Here is a 26,811-nt window from a genome sequence, read left to right as displayed (position 1 = left end):
AATCAGGTTATCGCCTACTTAATTATTATTATTATTAGTAGTAGTATTTATTATAAAGGTAATTACCACCCACTAGTGGTAGCAACAGCTATTTTTTCTGTCAAGGGGGAGCGGGAGGAGGTGTTTATGTAATGGAGGGTAGAGATGAATGCAGGCACTTTGTCAATTCGAATGGAGGCCACTTCTGAATGAATGTTAGTGGTCTGATTTGGTAAGACAGCACATCGACTAAAATCCCTTCAAACATCCCAAGATCTTTATTGTACTATGTCATGTTTATCACACGCATATATGAACTACTGTACAACAGGACTCTGCGAATACTTATATACACTATTTCAAATTATTACAATTAAGAAGCTAAGAATACACTGAACATGCTTACTTTGCGGCATGAAAAAATGTAGTTCCTTTGTTAAATCGTGAAAATGCCATTTCTTTCGGTACATGTTCAACATCGCAACAATATCAATCTTACATTATCCAACACCTACAGTTAATCGCATATTGCATGTTTTATATGCATACCAATATCCATACAGTACCGTGTTTGAGTGTGAATAGCGAAAACGTTTTGCAGGCTGCGGGGACTGTGGCCCTTCTTCTCACAGGTTCTGAAACACTCTCCAAACTAAAACGTTGCATGGCTGCCACCTAGTGGCAGATGTGCGTGGTAAAGTTGTTTCCGAGCTTGAAATTCAAAGCGGGCCTTCCGCACCCAGTGAGCACCAATCAATCAATGCAAGTGTATGACTTGGTGGTGGATCATTTCAAAATCATTTATCGTTCTCAATGTCACAACAACTATTTGAAGAGGGGTGTGTAGACTTATTATTTTCATAATTGCTCTGAATTCTAAAGGGTGCACCATTAAATTCATTGCACTCTCCTTTATTTTCATAATTGCTCTGAATTCTAAAGGGTGCATTAAATTCATTGCACCCTCCTACTCCTTCCTTCCTTCCTTCCTATCAGATAGTGGCCCTTCTCAGTGTTTGCTAAACTTACAGAAGAAATGTCCCTCCTGCTCCAATGAGGCGTTCTCCATCCTTCACCTTCAGGCTTCTGCTTCCTCTTTGGACACGTGCCAGTCTTTACCTTCCTCCTGAGAGGGCAAGAAGACCGCCTCATCACTCCTCTCCTCCTCAGAGAGGGGGACACCAAGTGAGATTCGGTCGCTGCCTTCGGTCCCCTCGTCATCATTCTTATCTTCCGTGGCCCGCCTAGCTTCCGTGACGGGTCCCACTTGGCCAGTAAACTGACTGAGCCAGCTGATGATGACCGTCCCCGCATTGTGGACGTGCACAGCACCTGCACAGACGTTCGGGAATTAAAACATCTGAGCCCACCCGTGTGTGCGGAGATGGACAAAAGGGCTTCATACCCCAAGGATCAATGGGTAAATGCTGAGTCGACTCCTTTGCCTTGCCTGCAGCATTTGGACCATCCTGGAGAGGAATCATCCATTTATAGATAAAAAAATCAAAATCAGAAAGCAAGTGTCACATTTTATGATTTAAAAAAAAATTGTTTCCTCACTGATGGTGGTGTTTCCTGACAGTTTGTGCTTGTATGGGTTTGACAACGCGTTTTGTGTATAACATGCTTTTTGTGTATCAAATTTGATATTAATTCATCAATGACAATACCGTTACATTACAGAAGATATGTTGCTCTACACAACCATGTTATGTAAACAAATAAATTCCATGAAAATATTCATCTTCTGGATTGGAGTGGTTTTTAAATTTTTCCACACAAAATCCCACTTAAAACAAATTCAACAATGAAATAAAAATGTTACCTCAATAAATGTTTGAAAACAAATATTCCTCAAAGTTCACAAACAAATGCATTGTACTTAAAAATGAAAAACAACCGAAGTGTACGTCATAAATGTCCTGTACAAGATTTAAAAAAAAAAAAAAAAAAAAAAGTGAAAGCCACTGTAACGTTCTGCAAATTTCATTCAATTCAACATTTAAGTCAATCATTCTTTCATGTACCACTAGAGAGTACGTAGGCTCCTACGTACCACACTTTGAGAATCATGGCTTTAACGTACATTGCGTGTCGTTAAATACAAAAACATTTCTACATGCAATGAACAGCGAAAATGCCCCAAAAATTGACGACTGCCGCAAAAGCTTTTTGAATTGCCCCCCGCGGATGCCACTAGAGGGCAGCATAGCTCCGCAATTCATTTCAACATTGCTCCTTAGCACCGCGATGTGACAAGACGGCGCCAAAGCAATTAATTCTCCTCTCGTCTGCAATGCACACGCGCACGCACGCACACACACACACACACACACACACACACACACACACACACACACACACACACACACACGAGTCTTGTTGTGCACATTCCTCACCTTGTTCCGTAACCTCACCACGGCTGGAAGACACAAATCACACACTTGTTAGCAGACTTGCCTAAATTCTGAAATCAATCAATCAATCACATTTCACAGATAGGGATTTGGCATCGTACCTCGCTTCAAGCAGGTTTCCTCTCCAGAGCGACAGATGCAGTGCAGGACCGCGAGGACAGCGGTTACCACGACGACCATGGGGACGGTGAAGGCCAGCAGCCCAGGGCCTGGACTCACCTCTGTAAAAAGGACACATTCAGTGAACCTGCTGCAAAGTGTTGTATCATTCACATATAAAATAAAAAAACGCTGACTCACCTTTGTCCGTGTGTGAGCTGTTTCTCGGATCAACGTCACATCTGTATGATCAAGACACAGTCATCTTTCACTGATGATCATAAAACTGTTCTGCAAAAGCATTAGCATCCGTGGCTGTTCATAAGTGAACGGAGGTACAATATTTTTTTTTTCCGTTTGTTTTTTTTAACCTCACCTCTGTTAACCACTGACAAACGTTTCTGTTCCCTGTGCTCAGGCCAAAGCTTGGGTTAACATGAAAATAGTGCTTTAGCACATGAGACCATTAGAAAGCTTCTGAATGGGATTATTTTATGTGGGACTTACTCGAGAAATGAACACAATCTGGCGGAGCGGCTGCTGTCTCCTGAAGAGGAGGAGGAAGAGGAGGGAGTCTGTTCATCTTCATCTGGCGCTGCTGTTGTTTTTGTCGTCGCCTTCGATGTTGCTGAGACAGAACGTAATTAATAAAAACAAACGGATTCACGAACCGTGTAAATATTTTGTCATCTAGCGGCAAAGGACATATACCGTATTTTCTGTACTCAAGTAACTGCAAACTTCTGCAGAAGCGGCGATCATACGATCGTATCGTGTCATGATTTGGCAGATGAAAATGAGCGCTTCTGAAAATAATTTCCTAACAATCATTTTTGTCAAGTGAATGGCCGAAACTAATACATTGTGGAAGTCGTCAGAACATAAACACGCCCCGAACTAAATACTGTAGTGTGACCACATGACGAGAGGCTTCTGGAAAGTCTTCACATGAGGTAAGATCACACGGAGGGAGACTCCACGAGATGCTGCTGTTTTGGTTCGCCATAGAGTTCAAATTGGTCATTTACGGTGGGGCACAACCAAACTGCATCACACTGATATTTGTTTCTAAAATGTTGCTTTCTGGTACCTTGTTGAGCCAAATTACTTTTCCATTTGCAGAAGACAAATTTCTTATATGGACGAAAATGTCAACCGTCGGACTACTCGGCATCTTCTTACCCGTTGTGGTTGCGACACAGTTTTTGCAGTTGTCGGTAAGGGCGACCACAGCGGTGCAGCGGAAGCCATCCTGGCATGCGCACTTGAGGTTCGACGTGCTGCTGCAGTTCGCAAGCACCCTCAGATTGAATTCTGAGAAGAAGAAGAGGCATGATAAAGTTCATTTGATGGGCTTCCATCGCAGCAGGGCAACCATGAGTGCAAGTGCGCCTACTGGCCACAACATTAGATACACCTGTGCAATAGAATAAGATCCCACCCAAGAGCGACATCCCCATTTCGGTCTTTAAAGAGGAAAAAACCTCACATACGTTCAGTGAAATTGTCTATAGCTGTGAGCGCGTTTAAAGACTTTCAGTAGTGTATGTAAACAAATCTTTTTTTTAGTAGTGAGCAAAAAAGACTTTCAGTAGTGTATGTAAACAAATCTTTTTCTAGGAGTGAGCAAGTAATTTTTCAAATGCGTGTGACATTTCAGGAGTGTTCGAGATTTTTTTTTTTCTTCAAATGTGAGTGACATTTTCAGTAGTGTGAGTCTTTCAGTAGTGTATGTGAGAGAATTTAATGTGTGTTAAGAAATCCCTTTTTTGAGCAGTGTGATCAAATAATCTTTTTGTAGTATGTGTGAGAGTGTTTCTTTCGGGTGTGTATGTGAGAGAATCATTTCTCATTGTGGGTGACCAAAAAAAAAATGTGTAGAGGATGTGAGAGAATTTCAGTAGTGCATGTGAACAATTTTCAGTCAGGTTTGCATGCAAGTACTTTTTCAGGAGTGTGTGAGAGTTTTTCAGTAATGCATGTGAGTAAGTATTTTTTCAGTAGTATGTGTGAGTGAATAACTCAGGAAAGTGAGTGTTTCAGTAGTGTTAGAGACCATTTCGGCCATGTGTGTGTGTGCGTGTGTGTGCGTGCACGCGTGGACGTGTGAGATGCCGGAGGAGGCATTTTGCATTTCACTATTAAAGAAAAAATGAGCAATGTGGCGCTTGCATTGTCAAGTGTAGCTAATGTTGTGACCACCGAAGGCGTTCAAAAGGCCGTCTACCAGGCCTGCAGTCGCCGAAGCAACGGTGGCAGCAGTCTTCACAGTTCCAATCGGTAGTGTAGCTCCCAGCGGGACACGGAACGCACCCCTCGCGAGATTTCCGGTACTGACCTGACGGGAACAGACACACGAAAACAAGGCAACGTGCGTGAGGTGTCAAGTGCGCGGCGGCTTCCCGGCTTGGTGACGCCGAAGCAGGATGTGGTCACGGGCCGGCGCTGCTGCTTTATTTGTCAGCATCGAGACCAACACGGGAAGGGCGTGAGAAAAGATGAGAGATGTGATACTCCTTTCCATCCAGTTAGTGGCTCATTGATTAGAAGAGGCCGTGAGTCAAAGCATTGCGAGGAAAAGTTAGAGAACTGCAAGATGCGTTCTTTGTTATTCTTTGCCTTCGTCTACACCGTCGTTGGACTGTATGAGGCATCCCACACTTTGAAAAAAGATCAAAGATGATTGAAATCGTTCCCAATGAATAATGAACGCCGTTTACAAGATTAATTAGATCATCCGTGTGACACGCGGAGACCGATATAATGATTACGTGTAGTTGTGATCGTATGAACTTTTTTTAAAAGCTACATCATGTTCAAAAAAACAAGCTGTAAGTACTTTAAAACAAGTTCTTGCGTCGCAGACGAGCTCTGGTAAAGCCACGTCATGACGTATTTCGGTCAAGATGGAGCATGCGCAGACCGGACGAGGCCTGGCTATTTTGGTTGAACTGTTCACAGGGATTGACAAAAGGAATCTTTGACCCCGGTGAATCCAAATACAGTTCCATTCGGATTCGGCGTGTCTTCTGATTGAGGTTTGAATACGGAGCATCCATTCCAATCGGAATCCAATTGCTCCGGCATGTCGTGCCAGCGAGGCCCTCTCAACTGGCCTCAACACTCTGACGCATGAGCTCGATTTTACCGTTTCAATGACAATTGTTCCAGGAAACAGTTTTCATTCATCTCAAACAGTCTTCTTTTCTCTTTTGATTTGTTTTGCTCCAATTAGCTCTCAGCCCATGTGGCTCTGTCAACCTAATCTGCCCAAAGCCTTCAGAAGATTTCAAATTCACCACTGAGGGTCAGCTACACTGAAAAAGAAAAAAAAAAATCCTTTGGTTCCATTGGATTGAAAGAATTCGGACATGAGCATCGGTCGACCGTGGTTAAAATGTGCTCAAGTAACAGGAGGAAAAGAGTAGAAAAGGACGTCAGTTGACCACGTTTGTATGATACGAAAATTAACGACTGGCACACAATAGCGTCACCATTTTTCAATCCTTCAATTGATTGATCAGATCAAGTCACAAGAGACGTGTAATTTGGTTCTGATCTTCTGCCACATGGTGTCAAAGCAGAAGCGCGCTTTTAGGTTCGGCGATACTGTATTTCAAACCAAAAGATGATACCGGGTCTACTTTGCCCATGCAACACTGCCAAAACTACCCGAGACAAATCCGTGTGTGTTCTTAAACACACTTGACCAATAATGACGATTCTCATACGCAGAACTGCTGTGCCGTTAAAATGCCAATAAAAAAATGTAGTCAGGATAATTGTACCATATCATGTTTCATCTCATCTCATTATTTAGACGTGTGGAGGGTGGGGGGGGGGTGTCAGCTCCGTTCCTCCACAAATGTAACACCTCTCTATTACGTCATCCTTGTGCCTCAATTTCCAAGCATGACCAACTGATTTACGCTCACTGCAACAGCTTCACCGTTTATGGCGCCGTTCTGTTCTGACGGTGGCGACGTAACCCAAATTTGTGCACAACTTGGAAGTCGATAAGGAACCTACGCAGGGTGAGGATCAAAGTCCTCCCTCCTCCATCCTCCATCCATCCATCCATTTTCAACAGCGCTTATCCCGAAGAGGGTTGCAGGGAGTTTCTGGAGCCTATCCCAGCTGACTTTGGGTGGAAGGCAGACAACACCCTGAACTGGTCGTCAGTCGATCGCAGGGCACATACAGAGACCAACGACCGTTCACGCCCACATTCACGCCATCACGGAGTGGGAACCGATCCCACCCTGCCCGCGCACAAGTCCGCCGTGTGTCCCGCTACACCGTCCGCCACCTCGAGCAATGAAATCATTTGTGAAAATTTTTGTATGGAAAAACTCGGTTGTAAATTCAAAAAGAAATGAAAAACAGTATGTGCAGTGGCAACTGAGTTTTGCCTTCTTGTGCCAAGTGGTCTTTGTTACCACATGGCCGTTCTGTACTCAATTCTGGCATACCGGTAGGACAACTAACTCACTAACGACTCGTGAGCATTTGGTGCTCTGAGTAGAGTCAACATATTTTGCAACAACAGCAACATGAGAAAGATTTTGCCACAAAAAGTTCTTTTTCCTCACCTGCAGGGCACATCTTGCACTCTTTGCCATGTTGGGCGGACAAGTGGTTCCTCTCCATCTGTAAGTTTGCAAGTTTGCATTGGTGAGCTGGTCTCCAAAAATGTATTCAACCAATTTATTGTCTCAATCGATTGAGACAATAAATTGGTTACAATAACAGTAAACACCCATGAACCTTCTCAAAGACTCTCCAAAACTTCCACTAACAACCCAGGCTAAACTTGACTCCTCCGTGACATGCAAAAGCCCTTCATCTCTCTGTTGACAAATACCACATTGACATACCTCCGTGACCCCAATTACTACTTTCCTAATAGCCAAAGCTTTTGCAACATCTGGTGGCGGTAGCCTACTTAGCGTGGAACCAAAGTTGCCCCGTCAGCGACATTTTTTTTGCGAGGAGGAAGTGAACTTACCATCGGCAAGGTGAGCAGCAGCTGCGCAGGGGCCAACAGCGCAACCGCCAAACATTTCACTTTAAGGCCCATCCTGTGAAGCGACGATCGAAAAGCAATCGGCAAAAGTCAAACAGAAACGTCTTTTCATCAGATTGCAACGTTTCTTTTACCTTCTGCTGTGCCGCTGCCTCGATTCTCCGGAAGCCCCTTTGCTCAGCGTCTTCACTTTCTGTTACTTTTCAGGGCGCCTGCCTCCACCCATCGTCGGCGTCACTCTTTCCTCCCTAGCTGAAGTCTCGTCCGCCCACTGAGCCTTTGCACGCAGGAGCGCCACCTCGAACGCTTTACCGTACTTAAAAAACATGTCAGGTTTTGCTGAAACGGAAACTTGACAGGTTGACTTACAGAATAGGATGCATAGCATGAAACTTTAGTTGTGAACTTTTTTTTTTTTGTTATGCCTCTCCCACATACTTATGAAAACAAACTATTGAAAGCACTCTGAAAGTAGAACTCCCTCCAAAAATAAACAGACTGCACATATAGAATCTATAGAAAATACAGTACATATTGGAGCGCCTGTGAAAATGCAAGTGACTTTAAGAGGCGGGGCTTGGTGGAGTGGGGTGACATTCGGGAGTCTGCACGTTGAGTGTCTTGATGTCAGCGATGGTTTACAGCAGCTTCTGTGTGGGTGTGTGTGTGTTTTGTTTACTAGTCAATACCCGGCTGACAAAGACTGCAGCTCTCCTTACCCACATACAAGGTCATTGCAGTAAGTAAGCTGTACTAAGACTGGCCGAGTACTGATATCAGGGATCGGTATCGGACCGATACCGACCACCGAAAGTCAGAGAAAATCGGACAGCAAGTAAGTGGTCCTCAGCAGTATTTGGCGCTGTATTGCGGCAGTTTGACCGGTGAGGGAATCATCATCTGCGTAGGAAAGAAAGGTTTTGTTCCCATTGTTTTGTAATTATGTCAAATGAAATTTCATATCTTAAAAGTACTAGAGGTATCGATACCCTGTATCAGTGAGTACTCAAAGGGCGAATATCTGGATTGGTATCGGCGTGAAAACAAAAACAATCAGTTAAAAAAAAAATGCAACAGAGTAAGCATGCAAATTACGATATAACAGAGGAACATTTAAAAATTTAAAAATTAATTCTACCAATTAAAAAAAAAAAACATCACACACAAAATTACAAATTCCAGCTCTGGTTCAGTACATTCCACAAAAAAATTACACGCTCGAAACAAAAATGCTACGTTACGCTACATGAAATTTTTTTTTCTTGATTTTTAAAAAGCACTTGGATTTATTTTGCAACAAATCCCAAAATAAATTACATAAAAGCAGTTGGAGTTGAATATACAAACCCATTTTTGATCATTCAATTAGCAAGTGAGACAAGAATCACACTCAGCATGTTGCTCAGATGCGTCGTTTATTCTTTCCTCTCTTGTTGGACATACAGATCATCTCGCAATTGTGCAAGGACGCCAATGTCATGTTTCAAGCTTTTAGATGAACACGACTGACTCACACGGAATTGAAAGAAACAACCACAACAAAAAAAAAAAAGTTTCAAGGCATCACACCCAATAGCCTTTTTTGTCCTCGCTGTGAATTCAAACTTTCTCACCGGCTGTTTGTGTTCTCGTAGCTCAGCTACTTCAAAAATGGCCGCAACAACTCGCTTTTCGTCACTACTGTGCACAACTGTGAAAAAAATGCGATTCTAGATTGGTGAATAAATTGTCAAAAGAACAGTTGAGCAAAATAATCAATTTGTGAAGGAAAAAAAAAAAAAAGAAAAAATGAACTTGGCCAAATATCGATTTTGGTGTCCGCCAAACGGTGACTTTTAGGCTTTTGAAAAAGCTCATGAAATGTAAAGAAATGAAAAAAACATCATCAAATAAGATTGACGGCTCGTAATAGCGTCTTACGATGCCGCCGTGACTTCAGTGCTCTCCATAACATTGGCGGACTAGCCTGGACACAGCATGTTACGTTATTGTTGAGAATTTATTGCACAGGAAGAGAATACATTTCAAGACATGTCACAAGCGTCAACGGCGATACCAATCACCGCCTTGCCAGCCCGCTCGCTGGCAGATGCGTACACACGAAATTGGCAACGGAAACTGAACGTCCTGTACGCGGCGGCTCTTACTTGGCGGCTTTCCGAGTCAGTCACACGGCGCCATGCAAGCAGCACGATAATCCTGATCAGTCTTCTCAATTGATGGATTCACAGAGCAAATATCGTTTTCTTATTTACAGTGTTTCTTGGTTACGGATTTACAAAGCGATAGCGCTGACGGCTTCGTCATTTCATTGCTTTGCTCGTTCCTTTCTATGCGCAAACTCAAAAGAAGAGGACTTTATTTACATCAAGCACGTCGGTGGGAGAAGGGGAAGGGAACCTCTGGCAGCTCAACTTGAGGATTTTTTTTTTCTTTTCATATTGGCACTCGGCGGCTCATTTCTTCCAGATTGGAATCTCGGCATTCTAACTCAAAGTTATTCGGAAATGCCTCATCTGAGACTCACATACAGTGGCACCTTGATTTACGAGTTGAACTGGGACCCAGACCACTCCAACCTCACTCATCCATCCACTTTTCGATCCGCATTATCGTCACAAGGGTCGCGTGGCGTGCCGGAGCCTATCCCAGCTGTCTTCGGGCAGTAGGCGGGGGACACCCTGAACCGGTTGCCAGCCAATCGCAGGGCACACAGAGACCAACAACCATCCGTGCTCACACTCACACCGCGGGACAATTTGGAGTGTTCAATCAGCCTGCCATGCATGTTTTTGGAATTCCTGGGGCAGTGGAGGGTCTGATGCGCCCTCGCAGCTTAAGTCATAAGTCATTACTCGCAAGGTAAAAAAAAACCCAAAAAACAACAACTTGTACATTGAGGTGCCACTGTATTATTCACATGCTCCTCATTGTGTCATGAAAAACAGTCCAACAGTTCCCTTCTCTCATGCAGATGCCGTTGTCAGTTAAAGTACGCCGGAAATCGCATTGCAGCTAGCGAGCAAATCGCCAAGACTTGACAAGGCGAGTCATCAGCAAGCGATCGAGCTTTGTCAGGGTGACCAAACTTGTTGCCGGCGGGCTCCAGCGCTGCTGACGTTTCAAGTTTTGATCGTGAAAGCACATTTCATTCCCCAAATACCGAATGCGGCTTCACGCGGCTTCGCGGCCCGATAAAAGTTTCTGCGCGGAACCAACGCAAGCTTCCCCTCTGCGGCAGTAAGGCAGGAAAACGCTGACTCGTGACGTCGGAACGTTGAGTGGGAAAGTGACCGTCATCCGCATGCTTGGTGCGAATCGTAACACGAAATAATTTTACAGCGACTGGACTGCTACTAAATGCTCACATTAACGGTCCATTTGTCAAGCTGGTGTAAGATGGCGATGTGGAAGATACATATTTGGACTGCGGTGATGACGATGATGATGTTTGTCGGGCCACGGTGGGGGGGGGTTGATGTGCCGGCACGCTAGTGTTTTGCAGATCACCTGACCGCAGCGGCCAGGTGTCAGGACCTCCCGGCGCCGGCCGAGGACGGCGGAGACGCCGAGCTTCTGTCGCTCTCTCGCTGGTCGCTGTCGTCGGAGGACGTCTGCGCCGCCGCGTTACTGCGGGAAAAACGGAGAAGGCGAAAAGTGTCAGACATCATCGTGACAATGACTGCCATCGACGGCGACGGACGTGTCAGCGCGCGCGCATACTTGTCGCCGCTTTGCGTGATGAGTCTCCTGCAGGTCTCCATCTGGACGTCCAGGCCTCTCTTCATGGAGCACATCTCCATGTACTCGTGCAGGTGGCGGTTCATGTCGCTCTTTGCTGTCGCCAACTCCAGCTGGAGGGGAACAGTCGGGACTATTTAGTGTCCTTGGAAGACACGCACAGTGTTTACCGTTTAAGTCGTTTCTAGAAACACGGCGTGACATTGCGACTCTCAATGTGCTTTTCAGCGGAAAATGATTTTCTGGAAAAATGCCATGGAGAAGTAACGAATCCAGCATCAACGTCGCAGTAGTTATTCTCCTCGAAGCAACTTGCGATAGAACATAAATAGTACAGCAATACACGTAGACAGACAATATAATGATACTCACAGGAGATCACTGCAGTTCACGTCACTAACAAGAAAAAGGATCTTTGCCGTGTTTAGCATTTAAGTACTACACCGCCCCCTAGTGGTAAAAGACTGCACACCTGAAGGTCCAGCACAATGGGGCATGAAATAATGACGCAGTTTTAACATTCACTTCAATGAGGCTTGTTCCTGTATTTGCTTCAGAAAAGAGAAATCCACAGTGTATTTTTTTGAATAAAATAGAACACAGTAGCGTGCCGCTGTACTTATTAAAAAACATTTGACATTTCAATTCCAGTATTTTATTCCTGTATTGACAGACAGTGTCGGCACTGATACCAAGACCGGTATCGGTTGGGAGTGGTAAAACCCGACAAAAAATTCCAAGCAAATGTTTCACCTCAATCTGGTCAATGGTCTCCTGGTATTCCTTCTCTCGGGACTTGAACAAGCACTCAGTGTCATTAATCACTTTTTCCAGACAGTCGTCCTGGTAGGAGGGGAAAAGAACAGAGACTGTAAAACAGACACATGGGCCCACTCGATCACAGAAGAGGCTAAAAAAAAAAAAAAAAAAAAAAAGTTGAAATGTGCATGTAAAAAAATCGCAAACAAAACAATTGATGCTTATTTTTATGGCAGTATCTATAATTAATTTAATTAGAATGAAGTAAGTGATTAAAATGTTTACAACAGTTTATTTTGACTTTTGTGTTTCATGTAACTGTTTATTTTTATCATAAAATAATAAATCAGGCTTTAAATTTTTATTTTAATAGTACAATTTATCATTCCACCCTTCGATTTTCTACACTGCTTATCCTCAGTGCTAGAGCCTATCGACTGAAAACTGACATCAAAGTGCGCGCGGGCTCATATTGCGAACGTCATGTGACCAAACCCAGAAAACAGGTCAGCTGTGACGTTTGCAATGCGAACCCGAGGGCACGTTGACGTCAAATGAAGTTGACAGCAGAAGACGGACAGAACAAAATGGCCGCCCCGTGAGATGGATAGAAAATGTGGATTCATCTGCTTAATCCTTACAGTCATAATCAGTAGAGATGAACAAGGACCGATACCAGATAGCGGTATCGGGCCGATATCGGACCCCATTAAGGTATCCGATAATTGTGGAGGCTGCCGATTCCCGCCACTGATACTGAAGGCAAAACCATCTGACATTGAGTAAGTCATCCTGGGTAGTCGTTGGCACGATACTGCGGCAGTTTGAGACATCATCTGTGCCAAAAAGAAAGGTCTCTGCTCCCTGTCACTGTGTTGAACGAAAATGTACTTTCTTGACACTGCACCCATTTTTCGGTGTACTTTTTAACATAAAAGTGACATGCAACAATTTGTCAAAGACGTAGCCGACCTCTCCAGGCGGGTGGGCGGGGTCGGGAGGCAGAGTGCATCCTGGGAAATCCTCCCACAGCAGCAGCGTTTCCTCCGTCTCCTCCCAGGCCAGGCTGTCACAGTCGTCCTCAAACTCGCACTCGCGCCTGCAAGGCGGCGATTTACGTGAGAGACGTGAAATCCCGAGAGGGGCTCCTGCGCACGTGCGACCACTCACAGGTGGTTGAGCATCCTCTGCATCTCTTCGTTGATCTGAGTGGCTGATGAGTTGCCGTGCTGCTGTTGCTGCTGCTGCTGCTCGTCCTCTTTGGCCGCGCCGGCGTCGCTTTCGGATGTGCTGACTGGTTCATCGCCCTCGCTGCCGTTCACGGACACGGGCGTCTGTTTGCGACGCAGGCTTAATGACGGCTGGTTGTTTGTAACCTGCACACGTATTTTGGGGTTCAAAAGTAAAGTCCAAAACAGTGACTTTGGGCATTTTCAAAAGTGGGGAGTAAAAGTAAAAAGTCATCAGAACGCAAAGTACGGATACCTGAAATAAAGGGCTGGACGACTCATGGAAATTTTAATCATGATTTCGATTTTTGGCCTCTGTTGGTCTCATACATATGTTATAATAATCATTTTTAAAAAAAGATTTATTTGTACAGCGGCGTGGAATATTTACAAGTTCCCGACATTGTGAGAGTAAATACTCTAAGTTTTGAAAGCGTGATTTCAGTCCCAATCAAAAAATAATGGCGATTTCTATCATCGTCCGTCCCCGCTGCAAAATCGACCGAAGTACGGATGATAACGTTCTGACCCTGTGGAGAACCCGATCTGAAAAAAGGTCGACGAGAATCAACCTGGTACATCTGGATGACATCTTCGCAGTTCCTCTGCTGGGCGACGTCACAGAGGCGAGCCGTGATGTCGATCCTGCGGCAGATGTCCATGTCCACTTTCATGGCTTTCTCCTGAATCTTGGTGTCCAGATCGGACAGATTCTACAGGAGCGTCCGCGACAGGGAGAAATATATTTGTTTATATTACAGTATATGTCAAAAAAAATAACATCTAAAGACATTTTTCAAGGAAAATAATTTTGAATAAATTACATGCAGTAAATAAGACAAATGCATGTTTTTTTTTTGTTTCATAAATCAAGTAACATTTTCAGATACAAGGTTTCGCTTTTTGAAAAGAATCAAATCATCTTTGGCATTGGATTGTATTCTCATGCACAGGTGCGCCTTATGAGAACACAATTTCAATTTACGAAGGCGACATTTGGAATGACGTCGGCGGCGCCGCGCTCACGTTGCTCATGAGGCCTTTGAAGAGAACCAGCTCGGCCTTCAACTGCTGTACTCGGAGGGCCAGCTCATCCTGGCAGCCTTCGCTCTCTTGCAGGTCCTGCGCAAACACACACACACACACACACACACACACACACACACACACACACACACACACACACACAAAAACAACCGTGAAGCATCAAAACATAAGCGAGCACACGCGGACGACCTCACTGCACACACACACACGCAGTCGTTACATTACGCAAGAGGTGGTCAGGGGCACGATAAAAGCCTTCTGCGGCAGTGAACCGCATGAAAACAAATAGTAAGGGCATCATCGACCACGAGGAGCTCGGTAATTGTCCGTTGGCGGTGTCATTGTCTTTTAACAGCGCCCCCTGTTGGCTCATTCATGCGCGGGCGCAAGGTAATGACGAGCTCAGGTGAAAGAACACATCAGTTTAGATGTTCAGGCATTCAGGTTATTGCAAAAGGTGGAATCGACTTTAATCCAATTGGACTCTGTGTTCGTTTACTGTTTTACGATTTGAGATTCATATTTTATTTACGATCATGATACAATAACAATAACCGCCGAACCAATCATTTACGACAGGAAATGCAATTTGCTGAGTGTAAATGTGTTGATTTTGCTCGTTTTATTTTGTAATTTACAGCGAACCAATCAAATCAGAATTTACTTCTACCAAAAAAAAAAAAAAAAAAAAAATCTGGAGGAGACAGCTAAATAAATACAACAGGAACTCTACGAAAAACAAAGCTCCTGGTAATTTTCCGTGTGAAATGCAGTTTGGTTCTCCGTAGTTTCGAGATGGCGCAGGAACTTTGAGCAGCGCGCAGCGTCTCCGATTGGGTGGCTGCACGTTCACCCCGTGATAAAATACAGCTGCTGTATAAGGCACAAACATGCCAAATAATTACCTCTTGCAAGTCAGCAATCTTTTGCTGCAGGTCTGTCCTCATTGTGTATTCTTCTTCCCATCTAGGAGTCAAACAGATGCAAGAGGTGAAGTACGGCAAGTCAATTCAAAATGTCTCACTCGTTCTTTGGCCTTTGTGCCAAATAAACAAAGTAGTTCAAGTTCTGGCGTATTTATTTATTTATTTATTGGGAACCAATCAGATTTTAGATTCAAAAACGTGAGGGCAAAAAGTGACGTCAGCATTTTTCAGTCCTCTGATGTGATGAGAGCTAACTTGTCTTTCGAAATGCAATATTTGACATATTTCACAGTTGCTGGCTAGGAAATCAACAAGGAATGAAAATCGAAGTTTTGATGGAGTTCTGCCACATCAAACTCACGAAGTCTTAATGGAGTCATTGGAAGAGTAAAAGGCCTTCCCCAAAATTTATCTTCCGTGAAGAATTGAGTGAGAAACCAAAGCTCATAAATCGCTGGTCTGATTAAAAAAGAAAAAAGGGCACCGACATGATGCTGAAAATCATCCTATAGAACTTTCAATACATTTAAAAGCCCCCACGCTCCCCGCCTGCGTGTGAATGTGGCTCCCGTCTGCCGCATCATCTCATTTCGCATTTTCAAACGCTGCAACACGCACAGATCTCTCCAAGTGCTCCTGCATCTCAGTCCACAAAGCAGGAGACGTTACGCTCCGAGAATGCGGAGAGGAGCGTGCACCCTTGAGCGAGGCGGGACGCCAAAGCACCCCACCCCGCCTTTCAGCAGTGCGTGGTGCATTGCAGATACGGCGAGGAGTGAGCGAGGGCGGAGGAGAGGTGAGACTGGCAGTCGGGGGGGGGGGGTCACTATATGTGCAGTTACAAGAGTTTGTAAGATAAAAAAAAGACAAGCATGTGTGACCCAGCTATTATGTAAGCACCGTCAAATAATATTTGGTCAACAAAATGTCCCTTTCTGGTGTGAAGGTGAGTGGTAACCGAAGGCAACTGGCGCCGAAGCCCACGTTGAAGCCCCTCGGGAGGGGAAAAAGGCTCAACACGAGCAGGTTATTTGAAGCTGGACATGTATGAGGTCATTCACCCTTTTAGGATGCTCATGAAAAACTCTTCCGACTACATTGTACTTAACAGGGAAAATGTCTCCAAATTACTTGGATGACAATTCCTCCAAATCATTGATTGAACATGTTGGATGACAATTGCGGCATTTGGGAAAACTGGAAAGTAGGAAAGAGCCCATAAACCAGATTTTAAAGCATTTCAATCAAAAAGTAAACAAAAAAAAACACAATTACCATCTCATCATATCCATTCATAATTCTGCCCCAAGATGTGATGTATAAAATGAACCTAACACCGTCGTGTTCTACGCAGAACATTGAAAAAATCCTGAGCAAAAAGGAGTCATAACTTGAAATACGTTTTCACTCATCTACTTTCGAATTGGTACGGTGGAAAACAATAGTGTGCCGCCATCTAGTGACTGACAGTGGGGTTACACCCAAAATCAACTACAGGCAACAACAAATTTGAGTTCCAAAACTGTACCCCACCCAAAAAAAAAAACGTAACCAAACTGAACATTCAAAAAAAGAAGAAGGCTTGTTCTAATAACGACTTAAAACTAACCTAATGAAAAACACTCAATAAAAACATACCGTAACAAAAAAAAAAAAATCCCAAACGACTCTCACCCTGCTGCCCACAGGATGCTCCGATGGGAACATCTGACAGATCGAAACGTGATTGACCTCCATTCTTCTGTATATTTAGAAGCCGACTTGTTTATGTTGTGCGTATATTCCTAGCAACAGCACCTGCCCTTGTGTGAAGTATCAGACTGGGTGGGATTTATGCTGACTCAGCGAGAGGCAGCTGAGCTGCACCTGCTCGGAAACAGCATTATGAAAAACAAAACTAACATGCAAAAAGAAAAAAAAACTGCTTGGAAGTGGTACAGTGCAATAAAGTGGGACCTTGACATACCTCGCAGATTTTTTTTTTCCAAATTACAGCCTTTGTGATTTCAAAATTGCATTCTATTACATTGTCATGTCGATTTGAATCCGATTAATTCCTCATCCCAAGTTACAAGCACAGTAACGGAACAATTAAACTCCTGAGTTAAGGTACTATTATAATTTCATTTACCTGCGCTTATATTCATCCCTCTCACGTTTGACTTTAGCCAGGACATTGTAGAGCGCTCTGATCTCGGGGGTGATGGTGTCGATCTGGACACCGACTCCATCCGGGTGCACCCAGGAGACCCCCGGGCTGGTCAGATGCTCCGACCCGTACCTGCGAGCGGGATTGTAGGACCAGATGGTGCCCGGTAGGAAGCGAGGAGCCGTGGTCACCGAGCGGCCGCTGGTTCTGGACACGGGCAAGTCGGTGGATGGGGACGCCTGGCTGATGGTGATGGCCGGGTGACAAGCGGCGTCGGTTTGGGTAGAAGCTGCGTTGTCGGGAGCCAGGCAGGACAAGCTTGTGGGCCTTCTGGCTGAGTTGTTGGTGTTGTGGAATGAGAGCGAGCCGGGTCTGAGCGGGATAGCCCCCACGAAACCCGTCTGCACGCCGGCCTCTTGCGTGTGCGGCCTGCAACCGCTGTTGGCCTCCCCCGCCTGCTGCAGCTGCTTCTCCAAAACCTTGTTCCTGCGCTCCAGCTCGTGCACCTTGGCCAGGAAGCACCTGAATCTCAGGTTGAGGGTTTTGAGCACGCTGATGTTGGAGCCCAAGTCGTTGCGCAGAGCCATGGCGGCGGGAGGATGGTGCACCGTGGGATGGTGGTGCTGATGCTGATAGTGGTGCAGGTAAGGCGAGCTCTGGGAGGGGAACTCGGGTCCCGGATACTCGGGACCGGGGAGCTCACCCAGCAGCAAAGACGCCGGGTCCGGAGATCCGAACACGGCGTCCGGTAGGAGGCCCGAGGGGGATTCTGGGTGTCCGGAGGCCTGATTCGGCTGCGGATGTTGTTGGAGATGAGCCGGGGCCCCCAACAATGGATTCATGCTATGGTACGGGAAACTAAAACGCTGCAGATCTGGCATGAACACGAGCGGGATATGTCTCTCTTCAAGCAGAACAATGTGAATAAAACCACCGATGAAAATAAAGAACCGAGGCACTGAGATACGCAGCGTTTACCTTCTTATATAACTGTCTCGGAACGAGATTTATCCTCGCAGATTAGAAGAAGCGTTTCACGTCGAGGAAACTGCTGCTGCTGTCGCCTCAACTCGGTGACACACGGTCCCCAAAAAAACAGCAAAAATGTTCCCCAAATGACCAACACGGAAAACGGCGACGCGGTGGAGGATTTGTCCCTTAAAAGGCGAATACAGGCAGATGGATGAAGGAGAAATCTGATAAGAGCGAGTCCCTCCGAGTTGTGGCAACAAAATGTGACCGCAGGACAAGTGCAGCTGATTCAAGCTTTACCGTAATGACAAAAGAACACGAGCAGCACGTCCGTGTAACTCTCTTTAACGCACCGAATTGCTCCGCTTCAACCAAAATGTGAAAAATTACTGACATTTTGATCAGGAGTTGTGTGGAAATTCTGAAAAAATGTAGCCGACCTAAAGTGACAAAGAGAGAAATTATCGAAGGTCTATTTACATGCGATACTACGTCAGGCAATGCGGATGTTGTGAAAGTCTGCCCCCTAGGAGGCTGTGAGTGGTATTGGGTGACGTCACAACAATAAGATAAGATAAGATAAGATAAGAAAACCTTTATTAGTCTCGCAATGGAGAAATTCCCAATTCACGCCGCAGATGCTATCTACATATAGATATAGATAGATAACAAAAATATATATATATAGATAGATAGAGATCTAGATCTATCTATATCTATCTACATATAGATATAGATAGATAGATAGATAGATAGATAGATAGATAGATAGATAGATAGATAGATAGATATTGGTTTCTGCGGATCATGAAGTCAATTAAATTTTTAATTACAGTATGAACTATTGTACAGTAAACCCCGGCTCCAGCATGAGTTCTGGGTTTTACTCGTTTGCTGATTTTTTAATGCAGTTTATAATCTCCTTTTTATTTGAATTCCACTCTCAACCACCAGATGGCGGTACACCACGATGTTTGACACAGGTGCTTGTAGGTGAAATAAGAGCGAAAACGGGAAGAATTCCACGATCAGCCTGCTTTTCTTCTGATTATTGAATGTGCGACTTAATTTTGCTCCATGTACAGCACTTTGTATACACCAGTGGTTGTTTTAAAGTGCTCTGTAAATACAGTTGAGTTAATCCTGTTTTTATGTCTACAGAAGGCAATGGCTGTAGGTTCATTTTATAACGTGCATCTTTGGCCTTGACCCGATTATCTAATGCATGACCAGATTGTTTGGAAAAAAACAGCACTGTACAGTATTTTTGTCTTATTCGTTGCTCTTGCTCCCTCTTACTATACAGTATTTGAAAAAATACTTTAAATGCTATCACACGATGCCTAGGGAGTATTTATAAAGGGAATTTGTATATCATGGATTTCACTTATTGTGAGGGTACTCTGGAACATAACCCCGTAATGGAGTTTGGGGGCGGGGTTACTATATTTGTGTTTTGGATGTATGCTTCTAAGGGGCGTGGCCTAGTTAGCACCTTGACAGCATTGTCTTTTTTGCATATGAGTTTCCCATTCAATAAATGGCTGACTGTGCATTGGTGACTTTCTCTCTCCTTGCCCACCTGCAAGGAACATTACAATATCTGACTGTAAAGGCATATAACTTTTGTATTTGTGTTACTGGAGTTGAGCACAAATGCCACAAAAGAGGCCGCGAGTCTCACAAAGAGGACTTTTTATTTCTCCGCCGACTGCATCGCTGCAGTACCACAGACACTCAACACCTTCAACTCCTCACGAGTGCAGAACAGGACATTTCAGAGAAGGAACTCTTGACAAACAATTCCTTTGTGATCTGTGGAAAGGTGGGGGTGGGGGGGTCTCTCTTCCCAGGCAGCGGGGTTAGTCTAGTAAACGCAACAAGGCAGAGCACCACTTGTACAGCGTTAAACCTTTTTTTTTTTTTGTTGTACATGTAGAACTCTGATGTGGAGAATGTGGCAAAGTGCAGAGTCGCCCGACTGGGTTTACTCTTTGGAAGCCATGTGGGCCATCAGGTCGCACACGCGGTTGCTGTAGCCAAACTCGTTGTCATACCTGTGAAGAGAAACAAAGTTGTCAGTCATTGAGAAACCATAAGAATACTTTACTTTTTTTTTTCGAAACAAGTATCTGTACTTGTCCATTCAAGATGGAAGACATACCAGGAAACCAGCTTGACAAAGTGGTCATTGAGGGCAATGCCAGCACCAGCGTCAAAGATGGAGGAGTGTGTGTCACCGTTGAAGTCTGTGGACACAACCTGCAATGGGGGAGGTCACAATTAGCGATTAAAAAAAAAAAAAAAAAAGCGACTAAAATTGAGTACGACGCTCACGTACCTGGTGGTCTGTGTAGCCCAGAAAGCCCTTCATGGGTCCATCAGCGGCAGCCTTCACCACCTTCTTGATGTCATCATACTTGGCCTGGAGAAAGCAGGTTACATGTAAGCCAAGTCAAGACGAAGCAGCATTGGAACAAAATGTCCAAGATTGTCTATCTGCCCGATGACCGATTTTAACGTTCCCTATCAGACACGTTTAGCAATGGATATTTGATACATTTCAGTGCTAGGCAGCGAGGGGCAATTGAATTAGCTTCCAGCCTGAACGGGCTGCACGTGTTCAAAAGGAGTCGTGTTGTCACCGGATTGACTTTTGCAGGGTTTCACTACCTGGTCGATTTGAGATGAACTCTTTTCTGCCTCAACAGGCTGTGCCTACGAGTGCAATGTTTATGAAGCAGTTGTATTGCCACCACATTTTAAAACACTAAAGAGCCAATATAAATATTTTTTTAATCGCTTCAAGGCAGCAACAACCAGGGGGTGCAATTTATTTGGACTGAACTTACATCCTGCCTAAACGGACTGCTTAGGTGTTCAGATCAAAGGGGTGTGCGGTTTGACTACATCCGCAAAGGAGGAAGTTCAGTCTTTTCAGTCCTTGGGAGCAAACGGCTGAGAGCACATTTCAGGCCTAAAAATTTTCCTGCCAAAACAGGTTGGCTTCAAAAAATGTTAAGTAAATGTAGTTGTGTCTCAGCAATTGCTTTGCAAACTATTTGGAAGCAAGGACACAAGTTTCCCGCCTGGACGGGTTGCCTACTACTTGCCTCTGTAATGATGCCAAAGTAAATTCATCTGCATGTCATTACCACATCTTAAAGCACTTATGTGCACTTGCCAGCCGCGACCAGTTTACTTGACACATTTGTGCCCCTTGGCAACTCGCAGGAGGGTACCATCAAGGTCAAACTAGTTTTCTGCCTAAACGGGCTGCCTACTGCTTCTGACTAACGTTCGTATCAAAGTAAATTTAGTTGGGTTGACGCAACGGGACGTGAACAACATTAGATTCCTGGCACGAAGCAGCAGTGGGCACACCAGCTTTGGACTAAACTAGTTTTTTGACCAAACGGGCTGCCCTCAAACTGGAAGCAACCAGGGAGACGGCAGAGTTTGGTTTAACACTTCGACTCGCCGTGTCTGTCCACAACACTCGCTGGTTGCAAATCAAATCAATTGAGCAAAGAAACGCACACCGTCCATCTCTATTTCCGGCTAAGGAGGACTACTCACGGGTTTCTCCAGACGAACGGTGAGGTCCACCACGGACACGTTGGGGGTGGGCACGCGGAAGGCCATGCCGGTCAGCTTGCTGTCAAACAAACAACATGTCAACTTGCCTCAAGTCTTATTCATAAACGGTTAGGTGCAATTTTGTTGTTGTTGTTGTTGAAATTTTACCCGTTGAGCTCAGGGATGACTTTGCCGACGGCTTTGGCGGCGCCGGTGGAAGCGGGGATGATGTTCTGGCTGGCGCCGCGGCCGTCCCTCCACAGCTTGCCTGAGGGGCCGTCCACGGTCTTCTGGGTGGCGGTGATGGCGTGAACCGTGCTCTGGCATGCAGAAACGACACCTTAGGTTAGGTTCAGCAACAGGTGGCATTTTCTGAAACGCCACAGCTACAAACGACAACGCATGGCAAAATGTGAATTGCGCACGCTTCTGGAAGTCAAACAAAAACAAAGCAAAGACATGCTTGAAATCAGTGTCAAAAATACGCTGAGGGCAGTGCTTCCCTATTATAATCGTAGTCCCCTTGGACGCAACTACAATTAGTTTAATTTGTCTCGAATATTGTTGTAAATACACCTCAGAATAACATTGTAGTTTTGCGAACATTAAAAGAAAACAAAAATGAAATATAGATCAACTTACAATGAATAACTATTAATATGTTTAGTCTGTCAGGGAAAGCATTTGAAGTGCATCGATTTGCCTGTAATTAAAATAAATAAATAAATGGGTGCCACTGCCACCTTCTGGAGTGGATGTGCTATTACACCAGGTCACATGCAAAATAAATAAATAAATAAATAAATGCGTGCCACTGCCACCTTCTGGAGTGGATGCGCTATTACACCAGGTCACATGCAGCAAAAAAAAAAAAAAAAATTAGGGTCATATAGATTGCTATCTCTAATTAAAATTTGACCAGTGTAATCAGCCTCTCCAGTGAGTACGATGTTTTTATCTTTCACTCTTTCATTGTGAAGAGGTGCATGAAGTCCCCGATGAAGCGCCCTGTCACCGTGTTGTCAAAGTCGTCGCACGTTGGGATGCTCACCATCAAGCCCTCAATGATGCCAAAGTTGTCATTGATGACCTTGGCCAGGGGGGCCAGGCAGTTGGTCGTGCAGGAAGCGTTGCTGCCGAGACCAAACAGTTGAAGCATGAAAAATAGACTCGCCCGGTACAGAGAAGCGGCATTCGGACACCACTCGCAGTTTCTCACCTGACAACCTTGAGGGAGTTGTCGTACTTCTCGTGGTTGACCCCCATGACAAACATGGGCGCGTCTGCGCTGGGTGCGGAGATGATGACTCTCTTGGCGCCGCCCTTCAAGTGGCTCTGCGATGAACGGATGGGATGGACGGATTAGCCATTTTGTCATAAAAGCGCTACGGGGGCAGATGAGACCGAGATATACGTACGGAGGCCTTCTCGATGGTGGTGAAGACACCAGTGGACTCCACCACGTATTCAGCACCAGCATCGCCCCATTTGATGTTGGCGGGGTCCCTCCTGCACAAGACACAAAGTTAGCACTTAGGAAGACAATTGATTCAATTTGCCCAACACACCACACATGCTACTGAAGACATTTATAAAAAAAAATCCCCTTTTTAAAAAGGCCGTTTTGGACTCACTCGTGGAACACGGAGATCTTGTGTCCGTCAATGACCAGCTTGTCACCCTCAGCCTTGACCTCGCCATGGAAGCGGCCATGGGTGGAGTCATACTTGAACATGTAGACCTAAAAAGGGGGGGGGGGGCAGCGGCAGGTTTCTAAAATGAAAAGTCCGACCAACCTGGACAGCAGTTCAAGCCCCGAAACCTAAAACTCACCATGTATTCCAGGTCGATGAAGGGGTCATTGATGGCCACAACCTCCACCTTCTTGGAGTGGAAAGCAGCACGCGTCACCAGACGACCAATGCGGCCGAATCTGACGAAGAAGACAAACACTTGAACATTTTAGTCTGGCCTTGAGGTGGCGATGCGAGCTGCACAATTAGAACAGGGGTGGGAACACCATTGCTTTCTCAATTTTAAATTTGGACTACCAAAACTCAAAGAGCAACATGAAATGGTCTACGATTTGATTTTGTTACTGTCCAGAAGGGGGGTGCCACAGGGTTCTGTGTTGGGCCCCCTCTCATTTATAATCACTGATTTAGGTCTAAATATGCCCGATGCAAAGGTGCGTTACTATGCCGACACTGTGACAATACATCATTATTTATCGAAGCTTTCACAACGGCTGCAGGTGTCAGTGCTTTACAGAGCATTCAACGCAAATTGACAATGACACACCATTATGTAATGATAATAGTGACTACTCTGGATAGACTATTTTTCAGGCTGTCGAATCTCTGCACTAATCATGAGTTGATTCTCTTGAGACTTGTTCTCAAAGCTGATTTAAAAAAAAAAATTTTTTAAAAAATCAAGCTGGTGTCGTATTCCAGCTGTCAAAAGTTGCCTCAAATGTTTGCCATAGTGTTCTCCCTCAAACAGCCTCTTGGCCAAGACTTCCTTATCAAAGAGTTTTTTTCATCTCAGCGGGATATTTCCCGGTTCAATGAAATGAAAATGGTACACAAACATGATCGAGGAATCAAGTTTGGAGGGCAGGGACCGGCAGAGGAGTGCCGCACAGTTTTTACGTGCAAGACCCTCAAATGAGGGTCCAAAGTCAAATGTGCCAGTTGGCGTGATGACGACAAGCGCTGCTTTTGATCAACACTTGTTACTTTTTAACTGTGGAGTTCAAAATACACTTCAGCGGATGGGCGGATCGATGGCAAACATCCAAGTGAGCCAATGGAAGTTGGGGGTTTAAAAAAAAAACAAAAACATCTGTATATATGTTCAACTGCTATCTGCTAAAGGTCAAAGTGCAGTTGTGACCGGGACGGCTGCATTTAATCAGTACTATTATTACCCAACAGCGCACATCACACTGTGAGGCTTCCATACAAACATGGAAATCTGCAGTCATCCACATCGGCGGGGGGTGGGGTGGGGGAAAAAGGGGGTAAAAATAGCTTGACATTTTCCCTTGAGTGTCCCAAAGGCTCACTTGCGAAGGCAGCACAGATTACATTGCAACACATGTAAGATCCCCAAAAAAAAAAAAAAAACTTACCCGTTGATACCGACTTTCACCATTTTGCCTGAGTTGAGCGAGTCCTCTGCAGAGGATAAAGAACAACAAAGGCGTTAGTGAGCAGAACAACATTTTCGATCAATCAGCAGCTGCTTCCACTGCATGGTCCAATTGTAAGTACAAAACAAAAAAACAACCAAAAAAAAGGCTGGGAGTTGGGGGGGGGGAATAAATTATGCTTTCCATTACCGTTTGTGAGATGCCTGAATCTATCCTGCGACTCCAGGTGAGAGTGGGGGAGAGCAAAGTTGAAGTCGGCTTTTTATGGGGAAGTGGACTTTGAAGCCACGCCCCCCACACCGCCCTTTTTTTTTTTTTTCTGAGGGACACCACACACCCCCTCCTGCCCTTCTGAATGTCAATGTCAACCAGGGCACTATGCAGCTTGCAACAGGGCCTCTTTGCGGGTGCTCCAGGAGACGCCACGATTGTGCACGTCGGCAACGCCCGCCGCGGTTTCATTTACGCCTTAGGGTCCATCGCTGACCTTCTCAGTACACACACATTTACACACATGCACAGGGGCAGGCGTATAAAGAGGCAGCAGACTGCGGATCGGATCTCTTCCTGTATTACAGTGACATTTCATGTCCAAAGACCATGACCCCTCCACTTTACGCTCTTATCTGGGGACGTGAACTTTTGTAATCGTATAACAGGCATGTTGTCAGAAATGTAGAAATGAACTCAAGTGTTAAATCAGTTTTTTTTTAATTTTTTTTTTTAGAATAGGCCAGTGAGCTACTCATGTGCCACACCGTGTGGCTGATGCCTGGTGTCAACACTTATTCAGCCTGTGTAAAGAAAAGGTCACATTACGCTCATCCATGTGAAAAAATTCTTCCAATTTGAGTATATTGCAAAAGTGCCGCGAGGTTACACAGGGGCCTCGCAACCCGAGTCTTGCCACATACTGTACAACGTGCAATATATTGACCTTTTTTTGTGTGCGTGTGAGTGCACGCACTATCAGCTGTGTGTTTGCAGACGTGCCATTGTACACCAGCGGCGGCGGCGACGTGCACCCCGGTACAGCTGAAGAACCAAAAGCTTGGCCGCGTGCGTGGCGCTCCACAGCTTAAGGTCAAAGAGGGGAAGTAAAGGGCAGGCTAAGATTAGACGGCGGCTGACTGCTTCACACTTGGGACGCTCGACTTTGGGACTACTCGCGGGAAGTTGTGCTCACAGGAAGAGCAGAGTAAGAAGCGGAGAACGTTTTGAGGGCAATTTGTTTCAAAGAAACTCAGCCTACAGACGAGAGCTCACACGTTCATGCCAGCACAAGACTTGAAGAGGTTGCGTTCCCTTCTGCCGAAGAGGACATGCCCTTGAAACGTGGCGCTTCAAACACACCAGAGAAAGAGGACAGCCCGATCCCCAAACCTTAATCCAATAGAGAAGAGGCGGGAGGCATCAGAATGTTTCTGGGGCAAAATCAGGAATTACAGAGGAGTTGTGGAATGCAAGCGTCAGGAGTATTCAAGTGCCACGTAACACAGGCGCGAATGAATTTTCAAGAAAGTCAACATTCAAGTATCTACTCTATTGTATTCTTGAGTCTTGGGAGAGCAAAACCTTCAAGTCTCGCTTCAATTTCTACAGTCCCATGTGGATTTTGGAAAGAAATTAAAGCGAAAAGAAGGTCATTAAATGTCATACTTTATAGTGTTTTGGGTGCCTTTTTAAGGCTGTGGTTTATGCCCGTCCAAGATCCTTTGACGGGTTTATGCA

General features: G+C 45.0%; 3 protein-coding genes across 4 annotated transcripts; all 3 read right to left on the bottom strand.

Annotated features, from left to right (window-relative positions):
- Positions 1 to 897: 897 nt before the first annotated feature.
- LOC109515441 (tumor necrosis factor receptor superfamily member 14) lies at positions 898 to 7,766 on the bottom strand. Of its 2 annotated transcripts, XM_019869226.1 has the most exons (11): positions 7,656 to 7,766; positions 7,504 to 7,576; positions 7,088 to 7,145; positions 4,723 to 4,833; positions 3,678 to 3,809; positions 3,003 to 3,123; positions 2,697 to 2,737; positions 2,498 to 2,617; positions 2,379 to 2,401; positions 1,385 to 1,448; positions 898 to 1,311 (listed from the first exon to the last, which is right to left on the bottom strand). In XM_019869226.1, exons 2-11 carry the CDS (start codon positions 7,573 to 7,575, stop codon positions 1,058 to 1,060), a joined length of 996 nt encoding a protein of 331 aa, XP_019724785.1. In that variant the 5' UTR covers position 7,576; positions 7,656 to 7,766; the 3' UTR covers positions 898 to 1,057. The 2 variants fall into 2 exon arrangements, with proteins under 2 accessions (XP_019724785.1, XP_019724786.1); XM_019869227.1 differs by lacking the exon at positions 7,656 to 7,766 and having other exon boundaries at positions 7,504 to 7,649.
- A 2,893-nt stretch (positions 7,767 to 10,659) lies between these two features.
- Positions 10,660 to 18,253, bottom strand: iffo1b (intermediate filament family orphan 1b). Its single transcript, XM_019869215.1, has 9 exons — positions 17,355 to 18,253; positions 15,203 to 15,263; positions 14,277 to 14,372; positions 13,823 to 13,963; positions 13,192 to 13,397; positions 12,994 to 13,120; positions 12,016 to 12,105; positions 11,245 to 11,375; positions 10,660 to 11,151 (listed from the first exon to the last, which is right to left on the bottom strand). The coding sequence occupies exons 1-9, from the start codon at positions 18,251 to 18,253 to the stop codon at positions 11,052 to 11,054; spliced, it is 1,851 nt and encodes a 616-aa protein (XP_019724774.1). The 3' UTR covers positions 10,660 to 11,051.
- A 1,769-nt stretch (positions 18,254 to 20,022) lies between these two features.
- gapdh (glyceraldehyde-3-phosphate dehydrogenase) lies at positions 20,023 to 25,386 on the bottom strand. Its single transcript, XM_019869148.1, has 12 exons — positions 25,270 to 25,386; positions 25,060 to 25,105; positions 23,757 to 23,856; positions 23,558 to 23,664; positions 23,342 to 23,432; positions 23,143 to 23,258; positions 22,975 to 23,056; positions 22,092 to 22,243; positions 21,924 to 22,002; positions 20,686 to 20,769; positions 20,509 to 20,606; positions 20,023 to 20,401 (listed from the first exon to the last, which is right to left on the bottom strand). The coding sequence occupies exons 2-12, from the start codon at positions 25,080 to 25,082 to the stop codon at positions 20,332 to 20,334; spliced, it is 1,002 nt and encodes a 333-aa protein (XP_019724707.1). The 5' UTR covers positions 25,083 to 25,105; positions 25,270 to 25,386; the 3' UTR covers positions 20,023 to 20,331.
- Positions 25,387 to 26,811: the final 1,425 nt, after the last annotated feature.

The sequence above is a fragment of the Hippocampus comes genome, unplaced genomic scaffold (assembly GCF_001891065.2).
Source record: "Hippocampus comes isolate QL1 unplaced genomic scaffold, H_comes_QL1_v1.1 scaffold67, whole genome shotgun sequence".
Classification (NCBI taxonomy): Eukaryota; Metazoa; Chordata; class Actinopteri; order Syngnathiformes; family Syngnathidae; genus Hippocampus; species Hippocampus comes.
This window is presented reverse-complemented; position numbering and strand designations above follow the sequence as displayed.